This window comes from Anoplophora glabripennis, unplaced genomic scaffold (genome assembly GCF_000390285.2).
Source record: "Anoplophora glabripennis isolate ALB-LARVAE unplaced genomic scaffold, Agla_2.0 scaffold3, whole genome shotgun sequence".
Classification (NCBI taxonomy): Eukaryota; Metazoa; Arthropoda; class Insecta; order Coleoptera; family Cerambycidae; genus Anoplophora; species Anoplophora glabripennis.
The window spans coordinates 2,162,376-2,189,040 of record NW_019416486.1 but is presented as its reverse complement, the minus strand read 5'-3'; the positions used below and the strand labels follow the sequence as shown (position 1 = coordinate 2,189,040).

Sequence of the window (26,665 nt, the reverse complement as noted above, 5' to 3'; positions counted from 1 at the left end):
ATTTGCAATATCTTTATTTATACAAAATTCTTTATGAGAGAATGTATTTGTTTTATATACATACTCTCAAAAAAAAAAAATAAATAAAATTTTCAATTAATTTATTTACACCACAATATATAACTCATTAAGCAAGATTTTGTTTTGACTGTACCTCAGGAGGCACATATCCTACATCAATTTTTTTAGGTTTCTTCTTGTTACCAAACCACCTCTTGGGATAAAACACTTTTTTTGCTTCAATATCGAGTTCAATTTGTTCTTCGTTACTGAAGAACCACAGTTTTGTTTCCTTTTCTTTCAGTACTTTCTGTAGATCTTCGATACTTGTTAAACGTTTAGCTGTAAGAATTCGTTTTTTCTGTTCCTCCAAGGCATTTGCTCTGTCGCTCTCCCATTTTAAGAACAGTTTACACTGATTTGCAATGTCATTTTCAGATGTTCTCTGAACAGTTTCCTCAATATTTGCTTTCAGTAAATCTTGCACATTTTTAGATTCTGTATTTAAACTTTGAAGATCTTTTTTAGATTCATTACCTTCTGGTACTAAGTCAATAATTTCTTTATATAAAACAATATTTTTACTTCTGCACTCATGGACAGCTTCTTCAAGTAATTCAGGTTTATTGTATAAAGCTAACCCGAGAACATACAAAGATTTATATAACGGATCAATCTCCCCTTTTGTAAACATAGCTAATGTTTTTCCAACAATTTTATGAGAATCTTTTAAATCAAAATGATTGTCATCATAAGGATTTCTTAAAAATTTAACTCTAATCTTTACTTCCTCTTCGGGTTCTTCGGGTTTTGACTGCACTGGCCAGCCTTCTGGGTGTAAAAGAAAATTGTAGCAGTGCAACAGTGAAAGATTTTTACTTAGTGGATGATTAAATTCTTCTTGAAACATTAACTGACTAGCTACTCTTGCACCTGATGTAAAATCCTTACTTTTCCAGTAGGTATCTAACACTACGTTTGCAGTGTAAAAATTTAAAAATATTCCATAATTCAGTCTATCGTCTAAAGCTTCCAAAAAATCATTCTTATTTCCGTGCTGTATTAAAGTCCTAACTACGGCATGTGGTGTTGACTCTAAAGTATTTCCTGTATCTGAGCTTAATCGTAATTTGTGAACTACATCAAGTATTTCATCATTGTAGGAATCATCCGTCACTGCATTAACAAATATGTCTACATCAACAGCACTAACCTGCCGTGTTTTTTGGAATCTCTGATCTAACTCATAGTATAATTCATCCAAGTTTTGTTTTTGAAGAATTGGATTGTTTAACCTATGATCCCAAACTTCCCGACAGTAATATGCTTGCGACAAAAATGTCCTTTTGTTTACTTTTGAATAGACATTGTTTAAAATAATTTTACCTAATGTACTACGATTTGATAAAGAATTTATTGCTTTAAACATGTTTAAATCAGAATTAAAATTTTCAATATAACCCTACTTTTAGTTTGTTTCCTTTTATTCTGTTCTTCTTCTTCTAAGCAGGGTCAAGTCACACCAACTTTGTGTTGTAATGATGAAATAGCTGTGACCAACTGTGATCACAAAATAACTAACAAAAGATTATTTAATATTTATTTTGTTTGACAGATTGAGTGACAGTGACAGTGACAGAGAGGTTGAGGTTTTTAGTTAAAAGATGCGATGAATTTGTAAATCATCAGTATTCTTTAATCGTATATAAGATTACTAAAAAAGGCTTGCATATGAATTTGGGGTTGTTCAATCGTATGAACTTAAAGGTAATTGTCCTTATCGTAGTTAACTTGCAATACGTGAATTATATGCATTAAAAATTAACATTTATGACAGGAAAGCAGTGAAAGCAAAGGGATGTATTCAGAATGGACATCCCTAAGTTTGGAGGTGCAACAAACGGGCGAGGAGGGTCAAAGTGTTTTGGAAAAATTTGGATTACCCGTTAGCAAAGAAGTTACTTTAGGTTTAGTACGTCAACTTGCCAGTAATCTTGGATTAACACAGCCTCCTGAACCAAGCTCTTTAACTACAGACAGAGATGTAAGTGAAGTTATTTATACTTCCTAATTGTTTTGTTTTATTAAATACACCTTTAGGTTCAATGGTGCATGGAAGTCTTATGCTTCGGTTTATCGTTGCCACTTTCAGAACACGAAGCTATTAAGGATTGTGTAAATGTATATTGTGAGTGGCTTACAGCGCTGCTACCAAATCCCAAAGTTTGTGTTCCACAACCAATAATTGATGATCCCAACATTTACTCCAGGAAAATTATTGCACATTTGCACTATCTCTTCGTGCCCCGCAAAGGAGAAGGTAGTTAGATTTCATTCAAATATAAGTCAACTTTTTATTACTAACAATTATCTGATCTTTTATAACTTCATAAGTAATAATTTAGTAGTTAGTTATCTGTTGTGACTAATATCTCATAAGTATAATCTAATTAGGTGCAAACTGAAATTATTTACAGTTTCCTACGAGTATAATAACAAATTAATATAGTAATAAAAAATTGACAATATAGGTTCCACAATTCTTCACATTATCGTTTGCATGATCTATAGAAGTGTTAAAATAATTAATGCAGCTGTTATATTTTCTCCAAGACTGGCCTTTCTTATATCAGGACCTAGGTAGGCATTTTAAAAATATTTTTAGTAGGTACATGTTTTAGATTATTAGTAGAGCTCGGGACAGGCGGCTCATAACAAAGTTGTACTTGGTTCACTGTCACAGTTTTCATTTCAGTTGTATAGTAGATGTTCATAGCAGTCAGTTGGCTGCATAAACTACTAAGTCGTAGTCGCCATGTGGATTATAATAATTATAAGCTTAATCTGCATTAACTATTAGTGCAACAAAGAAATTGTAATGTCCAGTCAGTATTGCGGTAGAAGAAAAATGCAAAGTGTGTTGGAGAGAATCATAGATATATTTTGGAAGACAGAAAATTCTAGCTGGTACATGCTAGACGTTACCACCAAATATGTAAACAACTTCCCATATTGTCCCTTGCCAATAGTAGATATTGAACAATCAATATTCTTGCACAAGTAACAAGTAACTATTAAGTGAGATGTCAAAATTTCATTCCAAAAAACTTAGAAAAGTAACACTGACTTTGAGCCGCATATCTCTGAACTCTAATGATTAGAATCTGTACTGTGTCATTTCATATCATAACTTTTCTGTATTTGTTTTTATTTTAATAAATTTTCTTATTCTTTTTTTAAATTATATTGGAATATCAAATATCCCTATTTTCACATATGTTTTCTAGGATTTGATACAATAAACAGGCAGGCAGTGCTGTGTCACCGTGTTTTAAGAACGTTACAACAAATTGCACATCACTCAAAAGTACTAGAGAGAGAAACTTGGGAGGCCCTCCTTCTATTTCTTCTCGCAATAAATGATACTCTGCTGTCACCTCCCACAGTAAAAGATGATGTGGCTGATCAGTTATGCGAAAGGGTTTTAAGCGTTCTTTTTGAGGTAAAATATCTAATATTTTTTATTTGTAATAGTTACAGTTAATTTGAAACAGAAAAAATTGTTTTGTCATGTAACTTTTTTTTAACATGTTTTAACAGATCTGGTTGGTGGCTTGTGCTCAATGCTTTCCTTCTCCACCGCTTTGGAAGACTCTAAGAGAGTCCTGCATGAATTGGAGGCATAGAGTTGCCCTTATAGAACAGTGGAATCGAGTAAATTTAGCATTAACCTCCAAAGTCCTAATTTTTATGTATGGACCATCATTCCCGGAACTGAAAATAGGTACATTAAACTGGCCTTTTTTTTAACATGTTCTTTAATTATTTTATTTAGGCGAAGATGACTTAATTCCGCAAGGAATGTCTAATGACTGCATAGCCCAGAGTTGGTACAGGTTTTTGAACACGATCGGTAATCCTGTTAGTCTAACTAAGCCTGAAGTAAGTAAAGCTGTGACGATGTGACATTTTGATTTTCTATTTTCTATTCTAGGTCATCAGTCAAACTCAAAAATTCTTGCAGTTTGCAATAAGTAACGATGAAGTGGTGGATCCGTGTCAACATCCTTGTTTGCAGGCGTTGCCTATAATTTTCTTGAAAGCAATAAAAGGCATTGCGGGACAAGTTGACGCATTCTTGGGTTTGTATAAAATGAATTTGTGTACAGTGAATAACCTTTGTTTTTTAAGGATATGTCACAAACGTATGCATTTTGAAAAATTGGGCCAAACTTTAACGTGAATGTTACTCATCTTTATATCTCTGGAGTTAAAAAAATATATTTGATTTATTTTGTAGTAGTCACATTTTTTAGAACTCAAAAATTTTTTTTGCATTATATGAAGTTTGTGACATATCTGATTATTTCCTGTGCTCATATTGTTTCGTCTGTCCTTCAGCAAGGGTCTTTTGGGTACTGAATATTCTCCTATGTTGGTTCAGGTATTGCACAGCCTATATGGTGGGATACTGTGGTGACAGGTGGCAACACTGATAAGAGCAAAGAGATTCCACCAATTACGCACTCCCCCACTCCTCCAACTCAACGCAGATTAGCGAAAAGTTTTAGTGTAGCACCATCTTCTGTTAATAAGGGTAGTTAGAATTTTACCTTCATAAATTATTCTCTTTCCTAACGTCCTATCAAATTGGTTACAAAAGTGCCGTTAACGTAAATATACCAGTTTACGTCTCTCGTTTCTATTTGTACTTTAAATATCCATTAAATAATAGTTTGTTTCCAAATGGAATAGGTCAAGAAAAGAAATCTTGCAATAGTGCATGTTGTACAGGAATTTTTACTTTCCCTATATTTCACATTTTTGTTATACACTAAATTTTTATCGTATATGATACACTTTTGTAAGAAAAAGAATGCAGATGTAAGTAAAAATTATAAGTTTAAGACGTTATAAGTTGCTTTTGAAAGAGTAAGTATATTCTCATATTTCGACCCCAGAAATTTTTATTTACAGTTTTAATTAGATATTAAATCAATCAATATATTTTTTTAAAGAAAAAATGTTATAGCTATGAAGTAGGTACTTAAAATTATACAGGGTGTAACTTTGCATGGGGGTCATACTTATATACCTTTAACCTTTAGAAGCATACATTTGTTTTTACAAATTGTGTTGTGAAAACTGATTTCTTTTGGTAATTTTCATATTCTGACGCTGAACAGCCTAATGTAACCACCTCAAACTGTGCATGTAAGCCATGAGTGCTTATCCAATTGAGAGCTACATCATCCATTTTCAAATGTAGCAAGTATCACTTTAAATTTTACTATAAAATTCAATTAATAAAACAAAATTGTGCTACACAAACTCTATTCCAACTTCAGTAAAAACTAAAACTTTACACTGAAAGTTGTGAAATTATCTATTTTATTACAAATGACTTCTCGTAAACCGATAAACTGAAAACAAATAAACATAATAAAATGAACCAGTGACATATTTGGGCATTCTTGTTTCACCAAAATAATATATATATTAGAACAAATGCTAACATATTTTTGTGAAAAACAAAGTATTATAGAAAAAGTCTAGCAAATTTGAACCAAATTTTATTCTTTGTATTATCACTATTATCCTGCACATAAATTACTTTAAATGTATTACAGTACAAGTACCATCTTTACATTTTGTTTTCAGTAATTTTTAAAGTTTATTTATCGATCTTAATTTAATTATTTTCTTCTTCAGGGAATGGTATGGCATATAATTCCACAGTTATCTATTTTAAGTTCTGGCACAAATCAACGAAATTCGTAAAAAAGTTGAAATTATTTGAACTTTTTTCAAAAGGAGGAGGGGCCCTAAGGCCGGTTTTTGGCTTAATTTATTTTTGGCGGATAAAATCGAAAAAGAAAATATCAATAATTATACATACATGTTTGTGCATATTTGATTAGCCACTTTGAATTTCGTGATTCTGAATTCATAATTGTAATCACTGATCCAATAAAGTTTCTATAAACAAATATTTGAGGATTATGAAGATCTCTTTAATTTTTTTTGTCCGCCATATGGAATACATCATTTTGAATTTCGTAATTCTGCCTTCAGATTCATAATCAGAGACCCAAAAAACCCAACTACACAAAAATTCATGCATTTTAAGGACATTTAAATTTTCTTGTCCACCATATTGGATCCGCTATTTTGAATTTTCGAATTCTGAGACCAGATTCGTGATCAGCAACCCAAAAAACTCTTCAGATGTAAGATTCATAGGAATTGAATGTCTTTCGCATCTCTAAGCTCTTTAAAGATTTGTCTTATAAGCCAAGGTACTTCGCTACCGCGTCCAATCCGGAATATTGCGGTAAATATCTATTAAGATATTCTCTTATTTTTGGGGTATAATGTACTGTCATTTTATTATGTCGATGCCTACTACTTTGGGAAAACTAATTTTTTAATTTAATTCCCGCCGAATCTCAAAAACATAAAACATATGTATCTCGAAAACGGTTGAGTTTATCGATTTGTAACAAGTATATCTTTTTTTATTTAGAATTGAATTTAGTTCAATCATTTCTAATTAAAAAATTCAAAATTGTAAAATACAAAATGTTAAACATATTTTTACAGTGATAGGACAGTATATCTAGCGCCCTCTAGATGTGACCCCAAACTGTTTGCATATTCGTATTTGCCACCTCAAAAAACGTAAAACTACAAATTTTCAAAACAATCGATCCATACATACTTAAAATATAGCAAGAAATCTAACACCCTGTAGAACGAAATGTAGCAACAATTCATTATGCAAGTTTGGCTCAATCACTATATTTTGACGTTAACAATCTGCCATTATAAATCCTATAATTCTATTAGTCTGTCACTTGTGGTCTGAAACTTCTTAAATATTTCTAATATTGCCAGAATATCGCGATATTTAAGGTCATGACAAAGAAGCCATTTTTTTGGCACTAATGTCCAAAGTACATAAGGTCGAAAATCTATTAGAAATATTGAGAAATTCTTCATGACAATGTGCACTATGGGGTTGCGTATTATTTGGCGTATGTGACGTCACTACTAAAAAGGTCTATTCCTAAGGTGATGTCTTGTAGTTATAATTTGCCGGAAAATTCAAAATATAGAAATATTTCCTGAACAGGATTCTTCCCTTCCCGGAGAGTTCCCATTTTGGAAATTTTCCAATATGGAAACTTATCAGTAGCCCATCTCTACTGAGCCCCCACATAAAGTTACACTCTGTATATTAAAGCTTTCTGTAAATAATATTTTTAACTATATCTGTTATCATGCTAAAAGCAATGTCTCATTACTCTTAATTTTAGTATTTCTACAGATAATGAATAAACTTTATGATTTTTGTAATAAATATTACAAAGCTAGGAAAATTTCATTAGTTATATGAAACGTATTATAACATTGTGTCAAGAATAACAGAGTACATTGCTTGTTTAATTCTAAAATCATTTTTTTATAACGTGATTCAAGCAATGTAAACAAATTCAGAGAAAGATAGTTCTTTAAAAATGTTGCAAGTTTGTCTGATAAATCTGGATTTATATATTACGTTTCACCCTATATGAAGATATTTAGAAATGTAACATTTTCTTTAAAAATTTTAACACCTGTATATCAAAAAGTTGAGTACGTTTAAATATGTATATGACAAAATATCTTTAATATTGGATGTTGAAAGAACTCCTTCATTTTTGACATGTTTTACAATATGTATCGACAAGTAATTTAAAGCTTTGTTTATTTTAAAAATATTATTGACAGTTTATTTCTTGTAAACGTTAGGTATCCCCAAAGCATCTTTAATAGGTCTAACCACTAGCAGAAGCTCAGCAGTTCCACAAACATCAGCTCCCAATTCTGGTCCTTCATCGACATCGAGTATATCATGTAAGTAAAATAAAAAATAAGTTTTTTAAGGTTTGTTAAGATTTGCCCATCCGAATTATAATTTTTTAGCTTTAGCATCGTTTGGTTCAGAACCAAGAACTCCCTTGGCACCTGGTAGAGCAAAATGCAACACGATTTTACATCTATTTGGAGAATGGCTGTTCGAAGCAGCATTTATTGGTTGCGAATTGCCACAAAGTAAGTCTCAATAAAATCAGTTTGTTACACAAGAATTTTAGTTGGAAGTTTTCTCTTCTACTAATTTGTGCTTTCTATATAAATATGAAGTATAAAGTAAGATTTCAATTTATTTTTAGGACAATTGAGCGAACAAAGTAAACGACCCAGTTCCATCGTAATGGATAGTAAGTCCTCCCTAAACTATTCCCAACCAGGATCAATGAGTGACTCAAGTGAGTTGCCACCAGGATTAACTATCGACAAATATGAGAGCGGCAGAGCAGAGGCGTTAGGAACACTATGTAGAATAATGTGTGCGAAGAAAACCGGTGAAGAAATTTTACCAGTGTATCTGGCAAGGTAACTGTAATATCCTGACAAAATTGATATTGACGTCTTTATAATTTATGTTGGGTAGGCAGTAATTAAAAACTTTATAGGTTTTATCTGGCGATTCTGCAAGGTCTGAAAGTGCCCCCGAACAAAGAATGTGGGGAATGTATGGCTGCGATTTTAATAAACTCGGCCGATCTGTTTCATTTAGATTTAGACGGTGTTAGAATACTAGTGCCCGCTTTTATTTCAGCCCTGGAAGTAGTGTTGCCTGATAAAGATTTAAAATTGAGTGGCAATGTAAATAAGGTAGAACTAAGAAAATCATCTATACAACTGTTGTTGTCCATGCTAGTGTTACCGTTACATTTCCAAAATATCATGATTAAGGAGCTTATAAATACCGGTAAGTATTTTATACTTATTTAAGAGTTGCATGTAGTTCATTTGTATTCTGTTCTGTAGGGTCAAATGAAAGGCCGATAACTTTTGGTCAGCTCAAGCCTAAGTTAATGAATCTTCTAATGAATGCGTTGCAAATCGAATCTGATCCACAGAATACTCACATGTTGTTGGGTGGATTGTTTTTGTGCGTGCAAGATTCTGCGATTTATGAAAAAGTGGAGCAAGTTACTCAGCCGTCTACTGAGACTTCCTCTAATTTACTCAGTTCGGGTGAGAGGAGTTTACATAAAATATTTTATATTATCCAGGGTGTTGTGATACTCGCACATATGAACAGTAGTTCATCAATATACATGTAAAAGGGTGCAAAGAGCTCTTATTTACCATTTATTTTATAATTTCTTTGGATTTTACATAATTTTCTTGATACAGTGTGTTGAATTTTAAGAAAATCACCTTTACTAAATCATCTCTAAAGACGTTTGATGCAGAATGATGAAATTTGAATGATTTGAAATTAAAGTAAATGATTGATTTAATTGATATTAATCAATCTACTGAATTTAAATGTAATTAGAGAAGACCAGTAGTCAATTTCCTTAAAAATCCCAGAAATTCAACTTCATTAAATATTTATGAAAAGTTTGATTACTACTTATATTTCCTTTTAGTGTTTGCAGAAAAATTATTTTTGGGGTTTTCAAGAGACTAACTGCCGGTATTTTGCCATAGTACATGTATTTATATCCAAATTCCAATTCCAAAGGAAACACCTTTTTTCTATTTTCTATTTCTAAATTTGTAAAATGCATGGAATGGATTTTTTCATGACTTAGTTCACAGGAAAGTAATATTTCTACAACTTATGACGTCTTGGCTTTAAATGTATTATTAGCCTAAGTTTCATCATTCTGCATCAAACATCTTCAGAAATACTTTTGAAATGGTAATTTTTTTAAAATTCAATATACTATATAACCTTTTTGGCTAAAAATTATTCAAAGAATAGCCCCTTTAAGTTTGTCAACATACGTAATTAATATACTGTCTATATGTGCGAATATAATATCGTGTGTTACTTGTATTAGTGAAATAGAGTCGGCAGCCTAAAGCAGTGTTTAATGAAAAATTTAATTATTTAGTTAATATTAACATAATATCCATAGCTTTTTGCAATTTCTAAAATATTTTAGTGTATCATTAAACATTTTGTTTGCTATTTATTTGCTTTAAAATTTTTAAAAAATGGTTTAATCCTGTGTTAATTAAACCGTTTTAACTAATTTTGGTAATCGATTATACTTGTATAAATAATTTTTGAAGATACAAATTTAATGAAGTTAATTTTAGAATACATTTCTATAAACTTTCTAATTAATTTTAACGGAAATGATCTTTCTTTGACATATTATGTGAATTCTGCTAATGACTCAGAACAGTAATTTCAGATTTGTTTCTATGTATATTTGATTGTAATAAAAGTGGCACTTAAAAAGCATGATATTTTGTGTTGATGTATCACCAAAAAGTAATTTTTGGAATTTCTAGTGGAAGTGATGCACTGACCAAAATTAAAGCACAGTAAATTGACTATTATTTACTCATATTCTTTTTTGTTTTCATGAATTTATTTGTTACTTTTGCAATTTTTTGTATTGCCTTGCATTATGGCTTGTATAGCTTCTGATTCGGCAAGTATGGCCAGCATGGCTAGCAGCGATCGTTCTACTCCTGATCAGTTTGGCCCTTCTGAATATGATCCACTGTTGTCGCCCATAGGTATGTTACACTTGTTTTTTTTTTTGGGCGTTTGCCTTTTAAGAACTTTCTTTTTTTGTAAATCGATCAAACATGTAATATTTTTGACAAAATGCATCCAGGTATACGAGGGGTACTAGCAAAAATATCTACCTAACAATGTTAGAAACAATTGACCAAATATTGCTTAGAATAGTGAATAGACATCACAGTGTCATCGAATTTTTAACAAATTGTTACAATAAGAATATCCTAAAAGTATTCTGTGAATGAAAGATTGGAGAATATGGAGATTAAGCTCTATCATATTTTAAAATAACATTTTTGACGAGGCAGTTTCGATGGTATTGTAATTCCATTGAGAATGATCCGGGAAGAGGAAGGCTTTTCGATATAACCAATCGTGATATTTGCAGGAAACTGAAAACAACGGTTTTGAGATCATCATGTGAAAGTGTTTATAATTGCTAGAGTTTAAATATATCCGAACCAAATGTTTCATATGTTAAACTAAGTGTGAGTAAAATTTCAGCAAGGCAGATTGCGAAATTATTGACGCCAAACAAAACTTCTTCATCTCTGGCTTCAAAAAGCCCAGACACAATTTTTGATTGGGTATTTCCCTGCAGTCTTTTGGAACCAAGCAGAAATTATTATCTTCAGATATATTCGAGGATATATTGCAGAAAGCACTATAACAATAGCAGGTGTATGTTGCAAAACATTAATAAAATTACAATAATGTTCCTCCTTCTTCACGACAACCCATCTTCCAAGACTGTAACTTCTCTGAACTGGTCCAACTACCGTATAGTCTGGATTTGGCTCTGACTTCTTTTTATTGAGAAATTTGCAGAATCACCTTAGGAGACATCATTTTGCAGACAATAACCATTTAAAGGCTTATATTGATGTCTGTTCTGCAGGCCAACAAGAACAATTTTGTTTTCTAATGGAAGAAAGTTTGAACTTATTTCATTCTTAGGGAGAAAACTTTTGTAGTACCTTTCGTAAATGACGAGAAAAAATAAAACCTCTAGTTGAATTTAACATTCAACTGGTGGTTTTAAGGCTTTCACAGCCTGTGCTGATATTTAAAGTACCATAGCTTTTCAGTTGTTATGCCATGTCCTATCTACACGCTGGATACACAAAAAAAGTTGTAATGATTTAAAAAAAATTTTGATTTGAATATAGCATTTCCTAGATAAAGTTGTTTTTTTTTTATGGAACACCTTGTATCTTTAGACAATTGAAAGGAACATCAAAAGATTTTTTTCAAATATATATTTTATATAACGGTTTTCGATTTATTACACATTTAGCCCGAGGAACCATATGGGCAGGTCAAAGATTCTTAGTTGTGGCTAAGGATGTGAAATTCCGTAATTGGCAGTGATCAGGTACATACGCAACAGAATAACAACCCGAGAAACCATGGTACAACTAATGATTCATGCCTTAACTGAAATTATATTGAATGCAATTAAACTTAAAATTATTGTATTTTAATATGCTTTAATTAAATTTTCAGCAAAACATTTAAACCTATTTACCATTTGTCTATTCTTATTTCATTGTAGCATTTATCATATTTTTATTAACGTAAGTATTTTGTATCAGCATTTTTTGCTTGTTCCTCGACAAGGCATCTTCTTTAAATTATAATATCTAAGTATTCTAATTAATTTGCATTTTGTTACATTTTGTGTTTTTTATCCATAGAATCGAACCATATGTTTATTTCGTACCATTTCAATATTTGTTTTTCAAAATACTTATCAAAATTTTTTTTAGATTCTGCTCATGCTCTCTTTGTTAGAGCTACGTACTTGGTGTGTCATCGTTTGATATCATCTTGGAAAACAGATTTAAATGTGTCACTAGCTGCATTAGAATTATTATCTGGGTTGGCTAGGATTCATATTAAGGGATCAGGTAAGCAATCTATTATTATTCTTTTATACATAATTACTTACCAATAACACTTACACACTTAAAAAAAAATAGAATATTGAGGATACCGTTTGTACAACAAAGTCTTCTAGGAAAACAAAATATTTTAAATATGAGAAAACGCTGGCAGATATTTTTAAATCTTGTTTCTTTTTTACAAAATAAATCATTTATTTGATTTCAATGAAATATACTTAAGGACTGAATTGAGGTGACGATCGTATTCATTTTCCTTATTTTTTGTTTTAAATGTGACAAATGAATTGTAGAAATTTAGTGCAATTCCATATAAGCCATTATTTTTCGGGAAGTTAGGTCGTCTATGGCCAGGGGATAGGGAAATGGATCTAAAAATTCACATGGCAAAAAAAAGGTAATTGTCACTTGAACTTATGTTATAATTGGGTAATAGAAGTAATAAATAATAATGATAAATACATAATTTGTCTGATCTAAGGGTGTTGATCACAATTCCCCTGGGATCCTGATGAATTTTGACAAACGTCAAAATTAGTGGGAAAAGTCAGCCCTTACTTATCTGATAGTCTGATAGTATAGCTTATATAACTAATGGTCTACATTAATTATAATAAGCTGTGTGAAAATACCAAGTGTGACGTTTATGTATTGTTGCATGCAGCTAGAAAACTGACAGGTTTGTTTGTAGGAATATAGTATTATGATAAAAAGTGTTTGCTTGATTGTATTTTCCAAATATATTAGAAATTTAACATGTAGTTTGTCATTTTTTGGTTTTTAATTGGTTTTATGCAGTAAAAAGAGATACAAAAATATGACGATGATCTAACTTCGATAGATATAAGTAATTCTAGTATACAATTTGTCAGTAGAGTCATATATTTGCGCTTGATTTCGATAAAATTCAGTAGAATATTGAAGAATAACAATTATATTTTATAAGTATTTCATTGTCCACTTAACTTTTTATATACAGGTTCGGAAAGTCCCCATGGTACATCGGCCGTTACGTGAGAGCGATAAAGTAAGCCATAGAAATCCGTGCGATAGACAAGGATGGTTACATTGAAGACTTTTCATAATCTGAATAGTCACTCCCACTTCTAACCCGAAACTGGCGGTGACTATTCAGATTATGAAATATCTTCACTATAGCCATCCTTGTCTAGTCTATCGCACGGATTTCTTTATTTTGTCACTCTCATGTAAAGGCAGATGGACCATGTGGATTTTCCAGCCCTGTATAGTTGCCCTTATGGAAATGATCCTATATTATATGTATGTTATTATCATTGACATTTTCAAATATGCCTATTTTTTTAAATTTCTAAACACTTATCAAAGTTGCACTTAGTTTGTCTTTGATCTAAGCACTAAACTTTGACATAAGTATAATTGAAAAAATAATAAAAATCTTAAAATTTCAGATGCAATGGAATGTAAACGGGCAGTTAAATGGTTATGTGATTACATTGTATATCAATGTTCAAGACCACCACCCGCCCATTCCAAAGATTTACATTCTACAATCGTAGCAGCTTTCCAGTGTTGCTCTGTGTGGCTACTAGAACATCCGTATTTATTAAGAGACAAAGATTGCCTCACAACGGTAATATCAAACAGATTTTTTCAGTTACTATTTCTAAAACGCAAAAACATTTAGGTTTTAGAAGTTGCAGAACTGGGAGTATCGGGTACTAAATCAGTCGGAAAACCCGGAGAACCCGTGAAGATGAAAGAGGAGAAAGAGCTGAAACCTGCCTCTTTGAGAGTACGTGATGCTGCAGAAAACCTGTTAACATTAATTTTGGAACAAGTCGCTTATTTCCCGAGTGAGTGCGGCCCGGAATCCATTTCTTCGTTATTAGATGAGGTGTCGCTTCTGAAGCATTGCAATTCTTGGCTGACTGGCCGCAATGATCAGTCGGCAGCTGTTGAAAGGTTTAGGTATTTTGTTACCGAGGGTTCTGTTATGTTGGCACTATTGGAAGAACCTCTAGGAAATGATCAGGTAAGTACTTGATAAAAAAAGAAAGTTCGTTTTGATGTAGGTACATGTTTTATTGAAAAAAATGGAATAATGTTCATTACATCCTCTTATTGGTAATTAATTCAGTCACACTAATCATTTTTTAAATTACTGATTGCTTATAGAAGGTAGTTTCTCATTATAAATTATACTGCAACCAGAATAATGAAAACATGTCGTTTGTTATATCTCGGACTCACATCGTTGTGGAATATACATATTTTTCGTAATCTTAATTTATGTAATTTACTACAATTGTTTTATCTAACGGAAATATAAAACTGGGGAAGATATTCTAAAATGTATGAATTAAATTCCTGAGTTTGGAGTAACATTGGAATGAAATATTCAAGTAAATCATGTAGAAGAGTTTTATGTTTTTTACGACCATTGTGGGGAGCATTCACATGTAACAATTTGTCTGTGTAAACCCTCACAATTTGTATTCCTCTGCCCAGTCTTTTAACTGTCTTTTGTCTTGTACAGTTCGAAAATTTGTTCAAACTTTGTATCTATATGTAATGTTTTATCTGCAGTGTTTTGTTGACAAATCCTGTAGTAAGCCCTAACATGTCGATGCTGCTTTAAGCCTATAAATTTTAGGACCCACAGCCTACAGTTACTCTGCTAATTCGGGGACCGTTTGGCAGGCATGCGTGGACTATGCAACTCAGGCATTTGCCGAGACACAGATCGGGTACAAAATACCACGCACATAACGCCTGTCGGCCAGTGGTTATGCAGGATACCCCCGTTCGATCCCAGGTCAAGCAAAAATACTTCCCAGATAGTGTCGATAGAGTGATACAATGTAAAGTGTAAGTACGATTTCTTTTTTGTTGCGAGTGCGAGGTTATTTTCGAATAACTTTTTAGAGATCAGTCCATTCCATCTCTAGAATCAGTATTATCCCAAGACGAGACCATCAGTAAAGAAACGGAGATGTTATCTCAGTTGATGGGAAGACAAACAGCAGTCGAATTGAATATTGCTCAACTGCAGTCGTCTACGGTTTTAGAAGAATGTACTCCGCCCCCAGCTTGTCATGATTTTCAAACTGCTAGGCTGTTTTTGTCGCATTTTGGTTTATTGTCACTCGATGACTCAGAGGTAAAGAAGCACTACTTTTTTTATTGAATAAAAATAATGCTTCAGTTTTAGGAGGAGAATGGATCTACTTTATCGGCCATCGACAGCAGTGCTACAGAATTTTGCAGAGATTTAAGTCTTCTCGATAATATGAGTCCAAGGACTTGCGATACGGTGCATATATTTTACGTAAGATCTCAGCAAACTCAGGCGCAAGACATTGTAAGCAACATTCTCAATCAGGGTAGTATTTCTTCTTATTTTTGGGAATTTATACACAGCTTAGGGTGGCCTGTTGAAGTTAACAAGCATCCAGGTAAAACAATGAAATTACTTCATATTCGGTTTACATTTTTGCTTTTTCTTTCAGGATGGACTGGCCACACATCAACTAGTTGGAAAGTTGTAACGGGTGCGGAACAGAGTACAACACCAAAACAAAAATTGTACGATGGATCATCTCATGTTCTTTACTGGGCAGATGCTTGCTCGGAAATAGCATTTGTTGTACCCTCTCAGATAAAATCTTCTGAATCTCAAATGGATCAACCTAGTTTCAATACAAGCAGTTTGTCTTGTAAGTAGTTTAACCTTGATTAAAATAATGCTATTTTCTCCTAAATCAAAATATTGGTACATTGATAAGTTTTTCGTTTGGACCAAATTTTTTTGTGGTTATTGTATTATTTTCGAAATAATACTTCGTTAAAAATTTATGCTGGAGATGAAAATATTAGGAACAAATTTTGTAAATTGAAAATACCTTAAAAATATTAATATTTAAATAAATCAGGATTTTTTTGGTATACATAGCTTGGAACGATAAAAGTTGGGGCGACTCCAACAGAGACAAGAGAACCTTAAGCCTCGATTTGGAAAAGCAACCCGTTCCTCCAAAAAGAGCTGGGCATCGGTCTAACATACACCCTCACACCAATACAAAAATAATGGTTGTCTGGTTGGAAAGTTTTGAGGACCATTTAAATCTTCCAATAGGTAACATGAAAGTAATAAACGAAGTATAATGAAATAACATTGATTTTGAATTAGGCGATCTTTTAAATTGTATGAACACGGGCCTTGAAAGAGGAGCAGTTCCTAAAACAAGCGACGTTCTGGTGATCTATTTGCATTTATTATCTACCGGGCTTTTAAGGATTCATTTGCAAGGACCTACAGGGCGTGTAGGATTAGCTTCGCCATTGGTGGATGGAATGGTCGTTAGTAGAAGAGCTCTAGGTCCTCTTGTACGTTACACTGCCTTGAATATGGCTCGTAGAAGGCGACTAGATTCAGACAGGTAAATATTGAATTTAATAAGATAGCCGAGAGAATTAAAAATACGATTTTGCAGTTATCAGCCTCCACATGTCCGCAGAAGACTAAAAATCCAGGAAATCGTCCAGAAATATAAAAGGGAGATGAGTAAACCGGAATTATTAACGTACTTATTTAGTAGCACTTAAGTAATAAAAAATCCTATTTATATTTAATAATTTATTATTAACGTTGATGTTGCTCTTATTTGTTAAGTTATTTTATTATTAAAAATAAAAATTTGAAGGTAATTTATGAGTTTGTGATTTTCCTCTTTCTCATGTTTGCGAGCCAGTCTTGTAATTGCTCGTGAGGCTGCTGAGGGGCCGGCAAATAATAATGTTTGGGAGGTTTTCCTTCTTCCAATCTTACAAAGTAATGGCAATGGAAGTATTCAACGACTCCAAATCTAGCTCGGGCGTGCCTTCGTATGCCTTTTACAACATGCCCTTTACTAACAAATGACTCGGCTGAAATAACATTTGATTAAAGAATATTTCTAATGCATTTTTATAAATTCAATATCGTTAATTTTTAGCAACACTAAAATTCATGTTCTTAAAACCTAGTGTCATGGTTAAGAACAAAATTACGGGAGTTCGCACATAATAAGTATCTTTTACATTCATCGATAAAATTGATTGTTAGAATTTGTGACAATGAACCATAATACTGCTGGTTTATTAGTTTTACATGTAAAACACAATTCTCAATATATGTCTGTTCACTTACCAACCCACATATTGCTAGGGAATTCGACATTATGCTCCTTAACAGCCAGTTCCTTTGCCTCCTCTATAGTTTCTCTTACGTCTTTGGCTCCTTTTTTTGTAACAAACTTAAGTTGTTTAATTGCTTCATCAACCGGCATTCCTCTTATAAAAGAGGCTATGTACCACATCTTCCATGGACTGTACTTGATGTTTGTTCGTTGATGACATACAAACTGAAATAAAAGTGTAAGGTAACTATTGTTCTAAATTTTTGTTAATATCTTACAGCTGGTCTCGGTTCTTCTTCAGGAGACTGAGGGGGATAAACCTCTTTATTATATTTTAAAAACTTTTTAGGTTTACTATCATTGTGCCAAGCTGAGTTTGATGGGGAAGTATGTAGTTTTTCAGCTTGAATTATTAATAAGGGGTTACAATGCTTTATTCCTAATCTTAATGTGGTCTGAATATTTATCAGTACCATAATTTTGGGTTAATATTAAAAAAATGGATTACTTTCGTATTTTACACAAATTCTAATTCGTAACCTAACATTTCCTTGAATATAGGTTAGGTTAATTTTCTTCTTCATCTTCTCATATAATAACAGTTACCAAATATAACTATTAACTTTGTTAAAAAGTTTACGTACCAAGTACGTACCTCCTGTGAAATTTATTTTACATATAAATTGTTTAATTCTTTTTACCATCCAATATTTAATATAATTTTCCATGCCTTTTATCTATTTATTTTCAAGATGATCTTTATCCTATGTTACTATTGATTCCACTGATACCTATTTAATTAGGGAAAATAAATAGTAATTGTGCTATATAAGGAAATCTTTATTTATTATTTTACAATATGGTTGCTTGGTTTATAAAAAATATATTTCACAAATTAGCTATAACTTTAATGGTTGGTTTATAAAAAAGTATTAGTCCTAACTTCGCCTTAACTTAACCTTAATCTTAGTCCTAAAAATTTAAATGTACAAAATGTAGTGTATAGAACTAGGGCAAGGTTAAGATTTTTATAAACCGATACATTACATTCTGTACATTTAACTTTTTAGGACTAAGATTAAGGTTAAGTTACGGCTAAGTTAGGACTAATACTTTTTTATAAACCAACCATAATTTGTACCGATTACGTTATTAGAATATTACAAAAAAAATGATTTTAAATAAAATGTACTAATATCCTCTTACATATGATACTATATTGGCAAGGTTTTTTAAGGGTGGGTGAGATACGTAACCCACAGTGTTATTTATCTTAAATGTCACTACTACTCAGTGCCTTCTGGCATAAAGTATTATTTGTATCAACTAGTACTGCAATTCACAACTACTAGGTTCAAATCTTGTCTGACTGGTGGTTCTACTGATGGTGAATAATCGAATAATCGCTTTACTAGATATTGCAGATAACACTAAACATACATTTATTTAATTTTCCATTTATTTTATGTTTATGAAAGTAACTTATTATCAGTTAATTAGTTTTTAGTAATGTAAACATATAAATAAGCATTATCTCCTTAAGATTATAGTTGATTAGCATTTTCCTTAGATTTTCATAAATAAATATTATTTAAGTATTTTAATAAAAGACTTGTTAACTTATACTGGATTGAGTTTAGAATCGCCCCATTTGAAGTCTTCTTGTGTCATGAAATACACCATCCAATAGCACAGATTGAAGAAACCAAACGATGCGGGAAACAGTATCCTCGCTGCCCTGTCGATCAAAGAAACGCTATTTACGTGCCTAGTGTGCCCATGTTGAGAACCTAAAAGTTGTGAGCATTAAAACACAATAATTATTCTTTACCAAATTAAAGAAGGATAAGTAAAATTTCGTTGTATAAAAAACCGAAAAGAAATTTTCAGACAATCAAATAAATAAAACAAAAATTGAAAGTATTTTGTAATGACTAAAGGCACATACAATCGGCAATTGACAAATTTTTGGATATATAAGAACCATTTTCGTTGATGTGTAAAATTTTATTCACGTTAAAGTAAATTCCGGTAGAACAAGGAGGAAAACTATTGTTACCATCGTTTTCAGTTTGTCAATGTTTTTATTTTGATTTAGGTAGATACAGCTCGACCAAATTCATTTTATCCGCAAGTTTCAGATGCGCAGTGACAACGTTACCACACTAGCACCGGAGCTCATTTTCTGTCTAAACGTTGAACAGTACAACACCGGTACAGTCTGAGAAAAAAAGTTTATTTGGACTATGGAATTCAAATCACTTGTGAATCGTAAAGTGTAAATTAGTGAAAATGAACACATTATCCAATATTTAAACTTATGGCCGAAGAAGTACAAAATGGCGATATATAAATTTTTTTTAGGAACTGCATGAAATAGTTGCACGGCCAGAAGCAAATTTAGATGTCTTAGATCGTGTAATGCTACGAAGGACCTTTTAAAATTGGTACATTTAAGAAAAAACGGCACCTTTATATAGACGTATCCACACTAGCGGCAGGGAAAATTTGCGCAAGCTTTGCATACTATTAGGTATACAGTGTAGGAAAGTATCGATGGTCTATCAGAAGTTACGTGAGAGCGATAAAGTAAGCCATAGAAATCCATGTGATAGACAAGGATGGCTAAAATGAAGGCCCTTCCACAAATAAGATCCACTTCTTATTTGTGGAAGAGCGAAATGGGCGTTGACTATTAGATACCTTCATTATAGACATCCTTGTCTATCACATGCATTTCTATGGCTTACTTTATCGCTCTCACGTAACTTCTGATAGATCATCCGTACTTTCCTACACTGTAGTATTCCAGTGGCGCAAGACAAAAACCAACCGACAATTATGAATCATGAGATTCGAGTTTGAGGTTAAATCGAACAAGACGGGTTTGATCAAGCTGTACTTGAATCCTTTTTGTTTATAGAAATGTAGAACTAAGCATTTGATCTTCAATGCGTTGTCTGTTTTTCATATTTATCCGTATTGTTTGAAAATTCAAGAAATACTTATTCCATATTTAGAATATGTAAAAAAAGTTTTTTTAACAGAAAAGAAAACAGTTAAATGCGATTTTAACTAAATGAAATTATGTGAATTGTACCTGGACCTTTAGAGGCTGCTTCTCTTTGCCGCTGTTTCCTAAATTTATCGTCTCCCTTCAAACAGTATAAGAATTGCTTCCATTTAGGCAATTTATTCTCAGTTTGAGTAGTCCTTTCCATGGTCAAGCGAATTGGCGGCGGCGGTGGGGTAATTTGAGTGTTGGAAGTGAGAGAGGTTTTCCGGCTTTCATAATGCAGAGAAGAATTCTGAAGTTGCAACATAATTAGGAGTTAGAACACATCTAATAATTCGTTGTAATCAAGAATTGTAGTGCGGATATAGATTAATATTTATACAGTGCGTATAAATCCGACATGTAATTTCTATTAATGACATTTACTTCTCATCTAGACACATTATATGAAATTATTAAAATCGAGCATTTAAAAAGAAATAATTACTCTTACATTACATTGTATTGAATTTATTCTGCACTTTTCGGACGCACTGGATGTAAGTACTCACATTATAAATAGGGCAAATAAGCGAACTCCTTCGCCTTCTACTACCATCAGTGTTACTGTTCGCAAGATGGACTAAATCAGTAGCCGTGCCACCAATGAACTCCTCCTCTGAATCCACACAATCTTCCCAGTCGTCTTCATCCACTGGTATTTCTCCACTGCCCACCTTCGTGAAGTAGTGCACACCCGCGAACTCTAGCAGCGTGGCGATGCAGTAGAAGAAGCTCATGAAAAGGAACCAATCTAAGGCGGTGGCATACCGAACTTTGGGGAGATCCGTGCGGGAGTCCAGACTTATGGTGGAGAGGGTTAGAACCGTTGTTATGCCAAGACCTACGCGATCGCTAGTGGCTTCCCTGTGGATCCAAAAGGACACCCACGAGAGAACGACTATGAGGATACATGGGACGTAGACTTGGATAAGGAAATAACCTGTGTGTCTCTGGAGGTTGAAGGACACTTGCAATACAGAGAACTGGCCTAAAAATATATATTTTTTTACGTTTTTTACGTTCATTACCAAATTCACAAGATATGAAATAGTTACAATTTTGAGTAATTATTTGGTAGTCTATTTCCCTATATTTTCGGGGGTGATGATGAACGCAAAGTTATTTCTGTAGAGTTAATGAAGGGTTTTTGAGATAAATTGGCTTTTGAAAGTATAGTAAAAACAGTTAGTACAAGAGAAGCAATGAATAGAGTTTAATTACGTCTTCAGATACGCATTTAGCACTACTGAAAGGGGACGCAAGCAAAATTTTGTGAGGATTTGATAGTCTTACGCTGTAGTTTTTAATGTGATTTGATCTTACCTTCTTTCCTCTTTATTGTAAAGTTTCTATATGGAGAACTAATTAAATCGAACTGTGACAGGGTCATACCTGGCACAAAATTAACGCTTTCGTCATTTTGCCAATGATAAATTAGATCCTTTGTTGTATAAGCAACTAGAATTAAAATATATTTACATCACATCACAGGAACCAACAAATACTCACAACTTCCCAAAATTAGCGGACATGATTGACGGTCCATAGGAAAGCTTTTTAATTCCATTGGACATTTAGCTTTGATGGTCAATCTGTTTAAAAAAAACATTACGAAGTATATAATAGAAGTTGGAGTAAAATTTTACCTCATAGAGTACAAAATATCTCCTTCTTGACTAATCCTCAACAGCTTATTTGGAACAGTGATAGTATGAACATAAGAATTCTTCCCATTATAAAAATAAGTGTCTGGCCTCCATATACGCTCCAGCATTTTGATGGACAAAGACAACGACTTGATGGGTCCTAGAAAGGACAATCTTTGGTCCCTCCAGTATTGCCTGAAATAGCAATCCATGGAATACTCCTGAAACAATCGGTGAACGTAGAAATTGTGTAGCAGATGTTTATGCTATGGTATATTGATTTGCATTACCATATCCAATTCCGATACAGGTCCCATGCTGCGTATTAATATGTTTGTTTCAACAATTGTTGGAACATCTAAAATAAAAACGTTAGTATATTTTACAGGGTGTATAACACATACAAAGTATAGCAAAATTTTTAGGAGCCTTTATATTAAGTACCTATATAATTCACTTTTTTTTTATTTTGAAAATTGTGCTTCATTTTCTTTTATGTATTTTATAACTCCTCTGTAAGGCATTCACAAATGATTACCTTGTAATTCTAAACCTCATTTAGGATATTTGAAAAATAAACAAAGCCAATTACAAAGAATCACATCATTAGAGTATAGTATTATAATAGCTTACCGATGTGTGTCAGAGGAATATACGGTACTAAATTGAGTTAATTTTGTTTTGTTAAAGCTTAATGGGACAGAATTTAAAACAGTTCGGTTATTGGAGCTGTAAAAAGGTTTAGAATTTGAGCTGCTCGCAATAAACGTATATAATATCATTTTTGTTCAAGAGGGAAACGATGCTTTCACAATTTTGTTATCAAAATACGTGTGGAGTTCATTATGTTTTTAAACTTTAACTGAAAACAGTAAAATAGGTGTTATTTTAGAACGCACCAATTATATTAACCATAGGTAAAGAGTAAATTAAATAAAATTTCAGTTGCTAGACTTTATGATGTTTGGCAAACATTAAATTAAAAAAGTTTAGTGCAACAAAAATTACATATTACATTAGATTTTACAATTAAAATTATATTTATTATACAGTTATCCTTTGCAACAATTGATAAATGTGTTTAATTAAAAAAAAAAAAAAAACCCCAAAATTTCAAAAAAAATCTTCACAGTTGATGATGTTAAATCACTATTCCGACTATATTTTGCACGAAAATCGCAAACTGTAGCTGACAAAATATTGCTCAGCAATGTAAATGCTTTGTTCTTTCGTGAAGTGCTTTATTTTTAATAACCTTGAACTGTCAGCTGTCAACTGTCTTTTTTTTCGTTGACAACCCTTTATCGCACAAATTCAAATCTTGCGTGAATTATGGGACACCTGATACAAATAATAGTAAAAATAGAAAGTATCAAGAAGTTGTAAGTATTAAGTGTATTTAAAAACATGAATACATATTTTATATGGAAATATTTCGTTTAATTTCCATCATTCATCATAGTACTTTAAATATCAGCAAGGCAGTGAAAGCCCTAAAACCACCTTTTTCATCATTTTTATTAGTTTAATTTAAATAGTTGATTTAATGCAAAACTAAATTCGTTAAATTGTAAAAACAGTTAACGAATAAAACTAGGTGAAGCTATGAGGCAAACGCCGTTTTCTAGGAAATTTCGGCGAAATATGCGGCGCTTCGTTGGGAATTCGCATTTTAATGGAGTAAAGAATTTACGGTTTCCGATGTGCCGGGTGAACTATGTGTATTACGAGATCAAAGACTGCCTCAAGATGACAACCTTTTGTAAAGGTATATCAGAGCCTGGGCATATTAAAAACTGCTCGATAAAGATTCGTCGTATTGCGAGAATCGAGTTTATGTATAAATGACATTTTTCTTCTGCGCCAGCAAAAGAGGATTTAAATTGAACTTGTAGCATATTAATCGTCAACTGAGATTTGAGATTTTGACAAGCTAAATTTGTTAGATTTGAGCAATAACTCTATATGAGGCACAAAGTATATTAATTTCAATTTCAAGTATAAAGGATGTCACTAAAATCATTGATCTTCTTTAATAGTGAATTCTACGTCACAAATAAATTTTGTTACCCGAACTTGTAATATTTCTACATATTTAAAAAAGACATCTGTAGAATAGTCTGAAAAATATATATTTAGGAGAAAATGACACTTGCAGATCAGAATGCAAGACTTTTACAGTAACAAACAAAAACTGTAGATCATATGGAAAAAATGGTTATTAAATTTGAATAAATAGCATTATAAGCAACTATTTTTGAATAGTTAAAAACTCCAAAGACACTAAAAAGTACTAAGTTCAAGTTTTTAATTTTATAATTTTTTTAAATATCCCATTTAAAGTTTCTAGCAACGTAAACCCCTTATTTATTTTTATTAAAATACAATAATAAAAGTACTTAGCCTAGGACCTGTACCTTGGTTATTGCCAGATATTTTTCAGTGAGCTAAAATATTGTAGATCCGAAGAAAAGTAATATTGGAAATTTGAGAGACGTTGCTGTATCAGCTCACTTTCAAGTTACGTGTCATATCGACAGTTTTATTAATTTTAACTAGCAGGTATTGTTACTAATATCGCAACATACAATTAAAACTGACACGAAAATATCAGTATCATATTTTAAGGGAGGTCTACAACAATGAAACCTCTTTCTCAGCGTCAGACAATTTCAGTTAAAACTTCAATTTCTCTTAAATTGCAGTTTGTGTACTGGATATTGGATATCAATCCAGAAGAATGCGAGTTCCTAAATAAAATTCAAGGCAAGGAGAAATGTTTTTCTGGATCTGCAACTACGATTGTCTATATCATAATTTAAGCTGAATTTTTACTTTTACTTTGTGGTCCTTATCACAAGACGTAAAGAACCTCTTATCTTTGTACTTGAATTTGTTACAAAAATAAGCTGAGCGAGTCCTTGTGACAAAAGGCCCAGATAGGAGTCTTCCTTTCAAATTAAGGCTCATTTTTATGGTCACGGAATTTACGAAGCTTTAGCGAAATTATACAGAAACCAAATTTAGAAAAAAATGTGAGGATAGATAACATTCTTGCTTTTTATACAGGGCGTTTTCAAACAAATTTGAAATTAAAATATCAATCTATAACATGAGGAAATATTTTTGTTTAAAATTTTTCAGATATTTTCAAAAGTGATTTTTCTTAAGTTAAATTGCGGAAATAGAAAAATGATTTGAGCAACAATTAGAACAGGAAGAAATCATTTTGTTATGTATACCTCATGTCCAATTAGACTATGATTCATTAGTTTTGCAGTTAGAAAAATATATTTCATTTTAATTTCAATTACAATCTGTAACTCCAAAATTAAGTGATTTTGGAACAAAGTTTATCAGAACCAATTATCATATTTTGGTCTCGAAATTATCTGGTAGAATTTGCGTTTCATTTAACTAAATCCAGTCTATACACTTTAGTAGGTATGAAATGTTTTAATTTTAATTTACTTAATTTAGATTTATTTCTATCTACATATAAATTGTGGATATAAGAACTTTCCTGCCTGTAATTGGATATTCTGTAGGGAACGATAATGAATGAGTGAGTGAGTGAGTGAGTGAGTGAGTGAGTGAGTGAGTGAGTGAGTGAGTGAGTGAGTGAGTGAATGAATGAATGAATGAATGAATGAATGAATGAATGAATGAATGAATGAATGAATGAATGAATGAATGAATGAATGAATAAATGAATGAATATAATTTTAATACCTTTTCCATGCGTTGGCAACTGAGAACTCTCGTAATTTTTTAACAAATTTTCCAGAACCAAGGTGATATTTTTGCTAACAACGTCGTTCACTGGAGATCTGGACGTCCGAGTATGATTCGTTTTTATTTCTTCCTTACTACGAGAAAAACTAACCACGGTATACTTAAACGGTGCATTATGTTTGAACAAATTGTGATCCAAACCTACTCCATGCCTCAAGGATGTCTTCTCTAGACACAAAACTGTCAGTCTGTAAGCAAATTATTAAATTATTGGGTTGCATTAATTTCTTTGACGGGGTGAAATTGTCGTTTTACTATTCCTATCAGAATATTAAATTTCACAGCGAATTAACACCTACATATGTAAATTAACTACTAAAATGAATATATCTCCATTAACATTATTTTTTTTCAGTATCGGTGTATGAGTAAATGTCAGGGTAAGAATAATGGCTTCAAAAAATTGTAATATGTGTCAAAAGAGAAGGTTTATAAAAAATATAGTGGGAAACGAATTTCTTTGCCACCTGTTTTCTTTTTGTCTATCCCGTATGGAACAT

General features: G+C 32.2%; 4 protein-coding genes across 8 annotated transcripts; 1 reads left to right on the top strand and 3 right to left on the bottom strand.

The window, feature by feature from the left end:
- Positions 1-84: 84 nt before the first annotated feature.
- Positions 85-1,521, bottom strand: LOC108917821. Its single transcript, XM_018724586.1, has one exon. The coding sequence runs from the start codon at positions 1,427-1,429 to the stop codon at positions 128-130; it is 1,302 nt and encodes a 433-aa protein (XP_018580102.1). The 5' UTR covers positions 1,430-1,521; the 3' UTR covers positions 85-127.
- Positions 1,522-1,622: 101 nt separating this feature from the next.
- LOC108917669 (ral GTPase-activating protein subunit beta) lies at positions 1,623-17,094 on the top strand. Of its 4 annotated transcripts, XM_018724398.1 has the most exons (25): positions 1,623-1,767; positions 1,838-2,044; positions 2,101-2,320; positions 2,614-2,640; positions 3,288-3,502; positions 3,601-3,784; positions 3,836-3,942; positions 3,995-4,142; positions 4,445-4,597; positions 7,795-7,899; positions 7,969-8,097; positions 8,217-8,439; positions 8,520-8,818; positions 8,878-9,087; positions 10,498-10,596; positions 12,373-12,513; positions 13,938-14,119; positions 14,174-14,521; positions 15,143-15,357; positions 15,415-15,649; positions 15,701-15,944; positions 15,999-16,205; positions 16,442-16,624; positions 16,679-16,928; positions 16,983-17,094. In XM_018724398.1, exons 1-25 carry the CDS (start codon positions 1,732-1,734, stop codon positions 17,092-17,094), a joined length of 4,479 nt encoding a protein of 1,492 aa, XP_018579914.1. In that variant the 5' UTR covers positions 1,623-1,731. The 4 variants fall into 4 exon arrangements, with proteins under 4 accessions (XP_018579914.1, XP_018579922.1, XP_018579929.1 ...); XM_018724406.1 differs by lacking the exon at positions 2,614-2,640; XM_018724413.1 differs by lacking the exon at positions 4,445-4,597.
- Positions 17,095-17,116: 22 nt separating this feature from the next.
- On the bottom strand, positions 17,117-18,237 carry LOC108917694 (39S ribosomal protein L22, mitochondrial). Its single transcript, XM_018724432.1, has 3 exons — positions 17,945-18,237; positions 17,678-17,891; positions 17,117-17,415 (listed from the first exon to the last, which is right to left on the bottom strand). Exons 1-3 carry the CDS (start codon positions 18,140-18,142, stop codon positions 17,198-17,200), a joined length of 630 nt encoding a protein of 209 aa, XP_018579948.1. The 5' UTR covers positions 18,143-18,237; the 3' UTR covers positions 17,117-17,197.
- A 575-nt stretch (positions 18,238-18,812) lies between these two features.
- Positions 18,813-23,460, bottom strand: LOC108917287 (gamma-aminobutyric acid receptor subunit alpha-2). Of its 2 annotated transcripts, none has more exons than XM_018723804.1 (8): positions 23,004-23,460; positions 22,661-22,728; positions 22,371-22,591; positions 22,234-22,316; positions 22,048-22,182; positions 21,234-21,712; positions 20,767-20,974; positions 18,813-19,456 (listed from the first exon to the last, which is right to left on the bottom strand). In XM_018723804.1, exons 2-8 carry the CDS (start codon positions 22,685-22,687, stop codon positions 19,287-19,289), a joined length of 1,323 nt encoding a protein of 440 aa, XP_018579320.1. In that variant the 5' UTR covers positions 22,688-22,728; positions 23,004-23,460; the 3' UTR covers positions 18,813-19,286. The 2 variants fall into 2 exon arrangements, with proteins under 2 accessions (XP_018579320.1, XP_018579329.1); XM_018723813.1 differs by having other exon boundaries at positions 20,773-20,974.
- Positions 23,461-26,665: the final 3,205 nt, after the last annotated feature.